Genomic DNA, 12,229 nt, shown 5'->3' with positions numbered 1-12,229 from the left:
CTTCTTTTTTAAATACACCAGTTACTTCATTCAAATTAGGTCTCTTTTTGCCAATTTTAACTTCTGTGTTTTCCCATTTATGGTTTTAGTTTCATTATAAACTTTGATGATACTTTAAAGCCATATAGCAAACTTCTATTTTTTTTATTTTAATTTATTTTATTTTGCGGTTCGCGGGCCTCTCACTGTTGTGGCCTCTCCCGTTGTGGAGCACAGGCTCCGGACGCGCAGGCTCAGTGGCCATGGCTCACGGGCCCAGCCGCTCCGCGGCATGTGGGATCTTCCCGGATCGGGGCACAAACCCGTGTCCCCTGCATCGACAGGCAGACTCTCAACCACTGCGCCACCAGGGAAGCCCGAAACTTCTATTTATAGTCCATATTTTAGATCCTAAAACTACCTTAAGCATTTGTATATGGAAAATTAGAGAAACAAATGTGATGTTTACCTAAACTGCACTCTCTCACTTTGCTTACATTGAAGAATCTTTAGCTTGCAGGAATAAAATCCATGATCTTAGAAATGTTTTAATTTATTTGTTCCCTGATCTAGTCAGCAGACATTTATTGCTGTACACTACTCCAGGGGTGGGGGCTCTGCAGTGACCAAAAGAAAACCCTCCTGCCCTCCTGGAGGAGACGTGGACAGATAGTTAGATGGTTCCTGCTATGGAGACGGGACCACCCTGGAGGACAGTGAGGGAGAGGGCCACGAGGCCGTCTGCCAGAGGCAAGAAGGAGGCCAGGGCCCCGGAGGGGGTGGGCTGGGGTTTGGAGGGAGAGCAGGGCTGGATGCTGCGTGGAAGCAGGGAGAACAAGAGCAGAGGTGAGGCCGGGGCAGCCTCGGAGCCCATGGACGGTGGCGAAGGCAGACCATGGATGTGGTGAAGCTGTACTTTCCCCCAGCCATCAAGCACTTTATATGTGGTCTCTCATCCAAATAATTGCCGATTTTTACAAATACTGAGCCTGTGCCCACACAGTGCACGTCTGGCCTGGAGGCCACACAGGCAGTCTAGCATTTCTGCTCACTCCTGTCATCGTCCTTCTTGGAGACGTGACTCTCCCTTCTTAGCCGTTTTCAAACCTGGGAAATCCAACCTTGCAGAGAAAGGAGTGGGTGCGAAAAGGAGTTGGTCGTTCTCTGGTGGACACATGTAAGGGGAGGGCAGGGGGACAAGGGAGTCCCTCGGCGTCTCTACACTTCTCAGGAGCCCAGAAGTAGAAGGAGCAGACATTGGTGTCTCTTGAACAGAGAAAACAGGTGCTGAGAAGAGCACAGGGACGTGTGGCAGCCACACCTGCCTTCAGAGGCCTTCAGGGCCCAAAGGTGCAACCTTGGTGTGCATGCAGCATATTTACATGCATATCTGTGTTCAGACAGCTGACGTGCTTCTAACCAGACGCAAACTGCCGTTACAGGCCCACCGATGACAGCAACCAGCCCCCAGGCCGCGGCGTCCTCTCCATGCACGGGCTGACCTATGGGGTCATCCGGGTGGACTCGGAGGAAAAGCTGTCTGTCCTCACCGTGCAGGACGTCGGCCTCGTGATGCCTGGAGGTGAGCGCGGGTACAGGCGCAGAGTCAGAGCCCAGCCGGGGACCAGCTGCCAGTGCTGCCCTGGCTGGCATCCCTGTCCCCGGCTGTGAGCGTGCCCACCTCGGCCTGACCTCCAGTCTGGTCCCATGTTCGCCAAGCTTCAGCCCAGGAGGTGCGGTAACACAGCCCCTCCTGATAAAAGAAAACCCAAAATGTTCATGAGGCTGAGGAAAGGCCTCTATGTCACATGCACCCTGGGACCCCAGGAGGCACCCGGGGCCGCTCTCCACCCCCAGAGTCACCTGGGCAACTTCTCCCCATGCAAAGATCAGCTTCTTGCTGGTCGTCCTGGTGCGCTGGGGGCCAAACCCTTATGGAAGCTTGCCTGCAGCACAAGAGCCCTTGTTTAAGTCACAGAAATCATTTCCGCGTTGCATACAGACAAGCTCCCGGCAGAAGGACCTGCCTTGATGAAGCCCTCTTGCCTCTCCACCCCTGCCCTGTGCTGGGACACCTCCTGAGGCCTCGCGGGGGCCCCAGGGAGTGCAGCTGGAACAGCTCTGCTGGCAGGAAGGAGCCCCGGTCTGATTTGTAGGGCTCCCTCCCTGGCCCTGCCTCTCCTCACTCTTCACATGGCGTCCCCGGGGAGTGGGCCCCCTCTCCTGGGGCAGTTCCTCCAGAGTCTGGACCTTCTCCTGATGAGCCTCCACGCACATGGGTGTTGTCTCGCCTCATCAGGGGGCAGTCGCATCCACATACAACCTAACCCCAAAGCCAGGCACATGCTCAGCTCAGCTGCAGCTTCAGCCAGGCCTCCTGGCTCCATTCCTTTCTTGCTTTTTCAAATAAAGAAATTCCCCGTGGTTCCAACCTCAAAAGATGAGAAAACTGTACAGTGAAAAGCCTCCTTTCCAGCCACTGGAGGCAACCACAGTGGAGACATGCAGGCAACATGTACACAGATACAGACACAGACACACACAGACACACAGACACACACACACACACACACACACACACACACACTGGCATATTCTTTTTCCTGTTTCTTTAAAATTTCACGTAACAATAGAGCCCTTCGTGCCTGCTCATATCTTGAATCTTGAAGCTCGTTTGTTAGCAGCACGTGAAGAGCTCACACATTCCCTTCCAGGCTGAGGAGCATTATGGTGTTTGAACACATAATAGTTTATCCAAACCCTTTCCATTGGGCGATTTTCCACTTTTTGCCCCTGCCGTGTGGTTGATGCAGTAACTCATCTGTGCTCCAGCCTGCAGAGGTGTGAGGAAGAGCTAACAGGGAGAGTTCTAGAAACGTGCAGTGTGAAGGGCACACACCCAAGTGACTCTGATGAGGCTGTCCTTCAGAAGGATCATAAGGATTGATATTCCTGCTGCTAGCGGGGGACGCCCCTCTTTCTCCACTCTCTCATGCCCAGTGTATTTTCAGACTTCCTGATTTTTACCAGTTTGAGGGGTAAAGAATACTTTGGTGTCATTTTAATTTGAACTTTTCTTACCATGAGTGAGCTGAAATCTTCCCATGTTTTGAGCGGGTCTCTTTTTAGACACAGCACTTCCTGTCACCTAACACCAACCTGGGGATGAGGGGCAGCCTTATGACTCTTTCTGCCCAGCTCAGCTGTCACTCGGTGCACCCACAACCTCCCTGAAACACCAGCTTCAGCCCTGATCGCTGGCGCTCTGCAAACAGGAAAATTAGCATCCGCCAGCCTTCCCTGAAGGGCACACCTTGACGGGGAATCTGAGGTCAAAGACTGAGATTCCCGTGGGATGGGGGAGGCGTTCTGTTTGGAAAAGCCTGAGAGGCTGTTGAGCAAGTGTCTCCTGCTTGTTGGTTTCAGGGCTCAGGCTGCATCTTGGAGGCTGTGTGGGCTGGCTAATGACGCTCAGCGTGCGGCAGTGACGCTCAGGCGTGTTCTAAGTGTCGTCCTCATGTCTGGATGGCAGAAACGGTTACTCCCTTTACATGCCATTTACACACTAAAATTAAAGCAATTGGAATTATTTACTGATGTCACAACTATAAAATGTGAGGTTTTGCTGCAACATGGAAACTCACTTGCCTCAGGGACTGTGAGGACCTGCTCGCTTTCACCTGTGGTTTTGCTGCAGACACTGCTTCTGCTCGTTTGGGTTCTTTTTCATATTCATTCATTTCTTCTCTCTGACTCCCTCCCTCTCTAACATCACTGTGCTTCGTTTTGCGTTCAGCCATCATGTGTTCGGTGAAGCCGGACGGGGTTCCCCAGCTGTGCAGGACGGACGAAGTCGGGGAGCTCTGCATGTGCGCAGTTGCCACGGGCACGTCCTACTACGGCCTCTCGGGTATGACCAAGAACACCTTCGAGGTAGGTGGGAGGTGAGCCCTGTCAGACAGCCCTTGCCAGGTGCGTGGAATAGACGTGAAAGAGAAGATGGTAATTTCTCAATAAAACGTATTCATAGTGATTAAAATGGCTGCACTTTCTCCTGCCGTTATTTTTATAGTTTTCAATACATTTGACTCAGCAGCGTTGTTTGCACCTCATAACCAGAGTTGAGAAAGAGCAAGTACAGTTTTTTTAAAAGGGGCCTTTTTGTTCATTGCCATTCTCACCTGTTTAGGAAGAGCAGCAGCTGACAGGTGGGGGCTGGAGAGTGTGCAGGGCCGTGCTAGGGGAGGGAGCAGTGGCCCCCTTGGGGCCTGTCAGCCTCGGCCAGACATGTACACTGCACATCTACCTCTACCACACGAGTGTGTGTCTGTGCCGTGTGCACACGGGTGTGGCATGCAGTTAGCACACACATGCACACACTGCCCAGTAAACCCCCCATTCTCAGAATTCGTATCATTTCACCAAGTGTGCCTGACCTTAGAAGGAACACACTTTGACTAAGTTGTATGTCAGCAAACATGAGTTGTTTGGGGATACATTTATTAACATGTAGAACTTCAGATGTGAACACATGTGGTGTGGTGCCTTGTACAGGCAGCTTTGTTGAATGTAGATTCAGGTTTCTGAGTGCCCCTGAAACTGAGCCAAACACAGTCTAAAGAAAACTTATCTCCTTTTCTTTGCGACTTACCTGTCGGGTGGGTTGAGGAAACTAGGGATCGAGTTTGAACTCGTGGTGGGGCCTGCTTCCTCTGTATTTTTCTTTTGAGTGTATTTCCAGTAAGGAGAAATAGCATTTTAATGAACAGGAATTACTTTACAACTGACAGATGTTATTTAAAATGCACCTTGCTTCTCCACTTAACCATTTTTATGCTGTGGTTTTATAAGCAGAAGAATGAATTAGTGTCTGTTAGACAGTGGCAGGCCTCTTCAGAGGCCCCTGCACATGGGCCGGTGGGACGAGCTGTGAGAGCTGGGGAGGGAGGGGAGGTGCCCGCAGGCTGGCGCTCACAGCAGCTATGCGGACCTGGGCTTCTCCAGCCAGGGTCAGGTGAGTAGACCCAGCTCGGGGGAAGCAGGACCAGTGGGTTCCAAGGAGGAGGGTGGAGGCCGGGCCCTGCTGGGCACTCAGAGCTCTTTGTCCCCAGGTGTTCCCGGTGACGAGCTCGGGGGCCCCGGTCAGCGAGTACCCCTTCGTGAGGACGGGCCTGCTGGGCTTCGTTGGCCCTGGGGGCCTTGTGTTCGTGGTGGGCAAGATGGACGGGCTCATGGTGGTCAGTGGGCGCAGACACAATGCCGATGACATCGTGGCCACAGCACTGGCCGTGGAGCCCATGAAGTTCGTGTACAGGGGAAGGTGAGCGCCCTCTGTGGTTGGCACAGTTCTCCGCAGACTACACTTTCTGTGTAAAACTGCAAAAAATTGCTTAAACTAACGGGACTTGGTGTCCTCCTCTGTCAAATGAAGCCACTGGACTCTGTTACTTCTGAGATTCCATGCAGTTCTGAATGTCCAATTTTATGAAACTGTTCTGAGCCCCGTAAATATACTTTCACTAAATTCTCTTCCACGTTAAATAAGAACGTCCATTTGAAAATCTTATTTTTAGTAAGTAACTACACAGAGAAAAGAGCCAAGCATTTCTCTTGCTGCAGCTCATTCACCCAGAGGTAACAGTTGAGCCACAAACTGCCTGGAAATTGGCTCCCATGGGTTTCTTCCCGGCGGTGCCCCCAACCCCAGCTTGGCACACAACCGACACTGGATCGCTGACCACGGCTCCTGAGGTTTTGCCAATTTGGAGGAAGTCAGCTGCTTTGGATCTCACCCTGAGTTGCCGAGCTAGTGGGAGCAGGAGGAAGCAGAGCTTGGGGTTGGGGGTAGCCGAGCCACCTTCGTGCACAGGGCACCCTGGAGGGCCATTCGCCACATTTTGTGCTTCCCATGAGAGGCAGACGCAGCTAGCAGAAAACCATTAGCTCCCAAATGGCAGATTTCTGCTGATTGGGAGACTATCGCTTCGCAGGTGCAAACTCAAGATGCAAGTCGCACGGCTCAGTAAATTTCAGCCGTTCTGATACCTGCACTTGACTCCTCTGTCCCGAGGCATGAGGCCCGTCACCCAAAGCCACGGGCTACCTCCACAGGAAGTGTGGTGGTTCTGCCCTCCGGCTTTGCCAGGCTTCTCCCCCAAAGCCGCACTTCCTTGGGTGAGCACCTGGGAGTTGGAAGCTGCAATTTCCCGTCAAGGTGGTAGTTGGCACTGGGAACCCTTGAGCTCTGCAGTCGTAACAGCTGTGAAGCGCTTTATGGCAGGGCCAATCCCTTCGTGAGCCTCTCCAGCATGTGATCACCGCGATTTTCTGTCTGTCCCCACAGAATAGCCGTGTTTTCGGTGACCGTCCTGCACGACGAGAGGATCGTGATCGTGGCTGAGCAGAGGCCGGACTCCACGGAGGAGGACAGCTTCCAGTGGATGAGCAGGGTGCTGCAGGTAGCTCGCTCCTGCCCCGAGCCCCTCTCCTGGGCTCACGTGAGCTTCCCTGCACCATTGTGCCCTTTGATCATCCCTCCTTTTGACCAGAGATTGCATCAGCCATGAAACTTACAGTTGCCTTCTAGGGAAGGTGCTAAACGGACCAGGCTTAGGGTTCAGAGGTTTGCAGAACTGGCCTCCCGCTCGCTCGTGGAGGTCACAGCAGGACCTTTTGGTTATGACCTTGAGAGCGTGCTTTCTTTTCTCCCAGTGTGCGAACTCTTGTGTGTGTGGTGTCCCACAAGTGCTATGAAAACTGTATTCTGCTCAGTTTGGCGAGCCTGCCCTCCTCTGACCTCAGCGTCTCCATGCCAGGAGCATCACGGGTGCTGCACCTGCTTCTGTGTGTTGTGATTTGCACAGTCTGAGTATTTGCTCCATGCCTGTTCATGATACCTATTTTAACACGGTTCCCTCTCTCACGACCTTCCAGGCAATCGACAGTATACATCAGGTTGGGGTTTATTGTCTGGCATTGGTTCCAGCAAACACCCTCCCCAAAACCCCACTCGGTGGCATCCATTTGTCAGAAACGAAGCAGCTTTTCCTGGAGGGCTCACTTCACCCCTGCAATGTCCTGATGTGCCCCCACACGTGCGTCACAAACCTGCCCAAGCCTCGGCAGAAGCAACCAGGTACATCTGGAGGGCCGTGCAGGCCCGGGATGGCCCTGGAGCTGGGTGGGGGCCACGCTGACCACGGTTCTCAGCCTCCCTCCCCTCCCGTCTCCCATCACACACTCCCAGGCAAGTCAGCCTCCCGCTAAGCGATGTCTTTCTACCAAGCATGGGATAGAATGCAGCAGAGTCCAGACAGCAGGGGCTGTAGACCACTTGGTTGGAGAGGTGTTGGCGGTGCCTGAGCCTAGCCTTCTTGGCAGTTGTCAGACCTCCTGGGTGGCCTTTGGCAGAGAACCTCTCAGGGTCACGGCTTCCTGTTGAACAAATTAGAATAAGGCTTCCATACCTGTTTCATGAGTCACAGCAGCTGGAAGCCTGTGAGGAATCGTACAGATCTACTCGTGATGTTGTCATGGTGGTAAACATTTGTGTGCTGCTTTGCAATTTGGGGAACACGTAATTATCTACCATCTGACTTGATCCTCCTAGCAGCTAATTGATCATAGTCTTTAAGGCTGCACACAGTTATCAGTGAAAACGAATTCATTGCAAGAATATGGTGGTGAGGAATCAACTCTTCCGCCAGTGTAGTGATGGAGGGTCCCCAGGCCTCCAGGCTTGATGTGCAGACAGACCTCGGAGGCAGCCAGGATGAGCTCGGGCTGGGGTATTAGGACGACGACCAACAGTGCCTGGCACAGGCAGGCTGCTTGTCCACACGTTACATGTATTAACTCATTTCATCCTCATGGATTTCGTCCTCTTATCTCCATTTTGCAAGGAAATTAGGAAATCGTACCACAGAGGGGTTCAGGAACTGCCTAAGGCTGTGGGTCCAGAGTGTAGGAGAGACAGGCCCAGCCCTGACAACTCTTCACTCCACCGATGAAGAGTGACAGCACGGGCAGAGTTCCTGGCGAGTCAGCTAGAGGTGGCTGGTGGGTACTGGGCACAGCACAGTTGGTGGTAGATATAGGAACCAGCCCATCCCCAGGGCACCCCCAGAAGTGAGCTTGATGAGATGGGGGTGAGCGGTCTCTCCAGATTCAGGTGAGGACGCTGATACTGCAGGAGGAAAGCAGGTACCAGGCTCGCCGACTTTGCCCCTCTGTGCAAGCAGCAGCACCGGGATTGCCACAGCGTGGCTCTCGCCGTGTTCTTACGGAATCGACAGGAGTGTCTCGGCTCCCCGGGGTGTCCTCACTCACTGTCCCAACCTCCTTCTCCCACCTTTAACCTTGGTCCATCATCAGATGCCTCGACCCGGTGGCCAGTGGGCCCAGGTGTTGGAGATGCAGTTTGTGACAGCAGAATTCAGGACAGACATTTATGCTGAGGGATCGTTGGCAGATGCATGACCGTTGCAGGGCTGCAGGGCTCAGACACCTGTCAGACATCTAGGAACCCATGACAGGGATGCGTGGCCCAGTGAACAGGCTCTGAGAGCCAGGTTGGGCGCCTTCCTCCTCAGGGCACCCATGGCAGTTACCAGGATCCACACCGCTCTTACAGGCAGCACAGAAATGCAGCTTCGTGTGATTGGCAGTTGTAAGGAAAGGATTCTCTAATGGTACCTGGTTATCTCATCTATTCTTGTTAAATATTGGAGGTTATATAACTTTGTCTTCAAAAAACTGTTTGTTGTTTGTTTGTTTTTTAACAAATACTAAATGAATAGATGTCAGCATCTCCCTAACTGGAGAACAAAGGCAGTGGCCTGGAAGAACACTTATAGGAATTTGGTGAAAGCGTTATTTCTGTGTACCCTTACTTGAGGCTTGTTCATATTTGCTGTCATTTTCATGGTAGTGACTTACTTGAAATCCTGTTCTAATTAGATTTTTCAAAGCTACGTCTTTGAAAGGATTTCCCCAGAGTAGGCTTCTTCCCAAAGTGAGAAGTCATGTTCTCAGGAACTTCACTCGTGTTTTCCTCACGTGTGTGCCACTGCTTCTTTGCAGAGATCGGCCCTGCCTCTGTGATGGTGGGAAACCTGGTGTCTGGGAAGAGGATCGCACAGGCCAGCGGCAGAGACCTGGGCCAGATAGAAGACAATGACCAGGCCCGGAAGGTGAGAGCTGAGGGTCAGACGTCCGCCTGGGCTCTTCTCCACTCCTGCCCAGATGCTGTATCACAGGTGTCACCAACTCCCACTTGCCCTGTCTGGCAGCCCAGTATCTACCATTGATGACCTTTCTTCCTACCTGCCCTCTTGGTCCTGCAAGAGATGTCTGTGTAATTTTATAAGGAAAACGTGTTTGCTGAGGGTGCAGTGTTGTAGGACTGCATGGGTAGGTGATGCAGTCCCATGACTAGCAGGCCTGAGGCCAGTGTCTGCAATCCCTGTCGTGTCCTAGCATCCCCTAAGCACTTGTTCCTGATTCTCCCTCCAGCCCTGATTTGACACTCACACTGCCTCACAGCCACCTTACAGTGAGGCTTCAGTCCTTTGATGGTTGGAATTCAAGAAAACGTCAATGCAAAACCCAGGTTTGGGAGCCAGACATTCTTAAAGCAGCCTTGGGAGCTGTAGGAGGAATCCTTGGGCCCCACTCCACTTAAACATCAGACACACAGTTTGTCACGCATAGCTACAAGTCCCCATTAGAACATTCAGCCTTGAGAACGCTCATGATTCACCAAAAGGTGGTCCCACTCTAAATGGGCTCCCAGGAAATGTGACAAAATCAACCATTTAAGATGTTGCCAATTTGGTAACATGTAGTAACACGTTCACTGAAAGCACTTGATCACCATGTTCCCCACCTCACAGTACATTTCCATCATAAAATGGATTAAGGTGAAGATGTGGGTGTTTCCTGTATCCTGACACTAGTGCTGTGTCCTGACATTAAACAGGGCCATCCTTGTTACTAGAGACTGAGTCAGTGGGTGTGTGTCACCTGTGTGACCTGCAGAGCTATTGAATGACTTCAGGGATGGCCATTGTAAACACAACAAATTTAAGAGAGCCCATTTTTGAAACAGGGTAGCTCTGATTCTGTCATTGCAACCCCCAGAAATCACTGCTGCATCTTCTGGAAGCCCCAGGAGACAGGATTTTTCTGTGTCGGCTACTCTGTCTATAAGGGGAATAGAGTCTTCCCATCCTTGGGCAGGTTTCAGAAAACTTGCCTCATGGTGGCATGGCACCAGCCCTCTGACTCCTGGGTCTGAATCAAGCACAGTGAGTTCCAAATCACTGTCAGGAAAGCACTGTGAGCACCTGCTTATTCTGTCAATTATATTTATATGGGATTATCCTCTCGCTGTCTTAATCCACCTTAAAAGCACCCAGACAGACTAAACTTTTAGATGTTGAGGCCAGCCCAACCCCCCAGGACAGTCTAGACCTAATGGCTGTGCTCTGTTCCAGTTCCTGTTCCTCTCGGAGGTCCTGCAGTGGAGGGCGCAGACCACCCCTGATCACATGCTGTACACGCTGCTCAACTGTAGGGTGAGGCCCCGCCCGTGTGCCCTGGTCGTTCCCTGTGTGGTCCACAATTTCATGCTTCTGTATCATATTCTCCACTCAAACCTTTCTCCTCAGTCTTACCTGAATCCTTTTGTTTGTTTGTTTGTTGCTATTTTGACTGAGACCTTTTCACCTAAGAAAGGTTGCTTTGAAATATAAGGGTTTGAGTATGTGTATGTGTGTGTGTGTGTGCGTGTGTGTGTGTGCGTGTGTGTACACACATTTTTGTGTGTATGTTAGCAATACTGTTTTGCAATATTTCCCTTCCCCTCAAAATGAGTGATGAATGTCTACAACAGAACAATTGCAGATCTATGAGGTATTTATGTCTTTATTTTTATTACTCAACTCCTTTTTTTTATAAGAAGTCATGTTTTAGTTATAGGCTTTCATTCTTAGGAATGAAAATAATTTCTATTTTATAATTAAAGTTCATATTTACATCTCGTATTAGAAAAGCAAACTCCTCAGATAGTGTTCCCTAATAGTACTTAAGAGTAAGGCAAGAAATAGTACTAACAATAAACGTTAAATGCAGAAGTCTTTAATACGTTTGTTAACTTTGTGTTTGCTTTGGAAATAAGGCCTGAAAAATAGATTTAACGTAGGTCGTCTTGACAAGCATGGGTACTTGCAACTTTAAGAAGTTCTTCACAGTTGCAAAATGGCAAAATCTTAGTGCGCGAAGGCACCTCTTGTCATTTAAAGCAGTAGATTAAGGACAAGTGAAAGGAAATGCCAACAATATAAGTTACTCCCTGAACCTATAATTTGGATATCCAGCTACAGACAAGTTTTGCGGTGATTTAGTTGGTAGAAGTAACCTCTGGTCCTCCTCTGACACAGCTTGTCTTGAATTGCCTTGCGTGCTGAGTTGACCTCAGCAGTTTCTTGTTCACTGTGTCTGTTCAAGACCAACCCCAGGAAGAATCTTAGAAAAAATTCCCGCACCCCAGCCTCTGTGAGGAACGCTTGCTACCCTTGCCTTTTGGCGCCTACGCTTGGGCCTAGTGGACCCTCTTCCCAGGATAAATGCTCTTGTGCACAGGTGCGTGGTGGTGAGACGCAGGGCAAGCCCGACGGTCGTGTGGTGACCAGGAGGCCCTGCGTCGCATCTGAAACGTGCCTGCCCTGCTGCTCTCATCCGTCTCTTTCCTCTGGCTCCTCCTCAGCCTGTAAACACAGATAAGACTCTCTTTTCCTGGCACCGTCGCCGGTTGGTGCTGTCCTGTCTCTCCAATTGCTTCTTCTGACTTTCTTCGTCCTGTGCACGTGGCGTGTCTCCTGGAGACTGTTGGGGACTTCCCCTTCTTTCTCCAGAGTCTCTCGTGGCCTCTAGAGGTTTCCAACATCACCTTCAGAGGGGCAGCTGGAGCTGGAGCCACACTGCAGCCTGTCCCCCAGCCCCTGGGAAGGACTCCTACTCAGAGCCCCTTCACTCAGCTCCCTGAGTGGGGCCGTGGTGCTGATGTGACGAGGTAGGACAGGACGTCCCCAGGATAGGCCTGCCATCCCCCGTGAACTGTGGGCAGCAAGGGGGCGAGAGTTGGGTCGGCATCCCTTTTCCCTACCCTGCAGCTTGACCCCTCCAGAGCTCTGGGTAAGAGGAAATTTCTTAGCTGTCCCAAACACAAAGATTCAAAAATGATTCAGGC

At 51.3% G+C, this 12,229-nt stretch overlaps 1 protein-coding gene across 4 annotated transcripts in view; it reads left to right on the top strand.

Annotated features, from left to right (window-relative positions):
* DIP2C (disco interacting protein 2 homolog C) overlaps positions 1-12,229 on the top strand; it is a 359,569-nt gene that overhangs the window by 281,681 nt on the left and 65,659 nt on the right. For all 4 annotated transcript variants that reach the window (XM_067699777.1, XM_067699766.1, XM_067699759.1 and 1 more), the window contains 7 exons: positions 1,422-1,561; positions 3,776-3,912; positions 5,091-5,299; positions 6,323-6,437; positions 6,913-7,114; positions 9,061-9,170; positions 10,476-10,556. In XM_067699777.1, coding sequence (XP_067555878.1) covers positions 1,422-1,561; positions 3,776-3,912; positions 5,091-5,299; positions 6,323-6,437; positions 6,913-7,114; positions 9,061-9,170; positions 10,476-10,556 — 994 coding nt within the window. The remainder of the gene's footprint in view (positions 1-1,421; positions 1,562-3,775; positions 3,913-5,090; positions 5,300-6,322; positions 6,438-6,912; positions 7,115-9,060; positions 9,171-10,475; positions 10,557-12,229) is intronic.

Source organism: Pseudorca crassidens, chromosome 1, assembly GCF_039906515.1.
Source record: "Pseudorca crassidens isolate mPseCra1 chromosome 1, mPseCra1.hap1, whole genome shotgun sequence".
In the NCBI taxonomy this organism is placed as follows: Eukaryota; Metazoa; Chordata; class Mammalia; order Artiodactyla; family Delphinidae; genus Pseudorca; species Pseudorca crassidens.
Note: the sequence above shows the minus strand (reverse complement) of the source record. Positions and strands in the feature narration are given on the sequence as shown.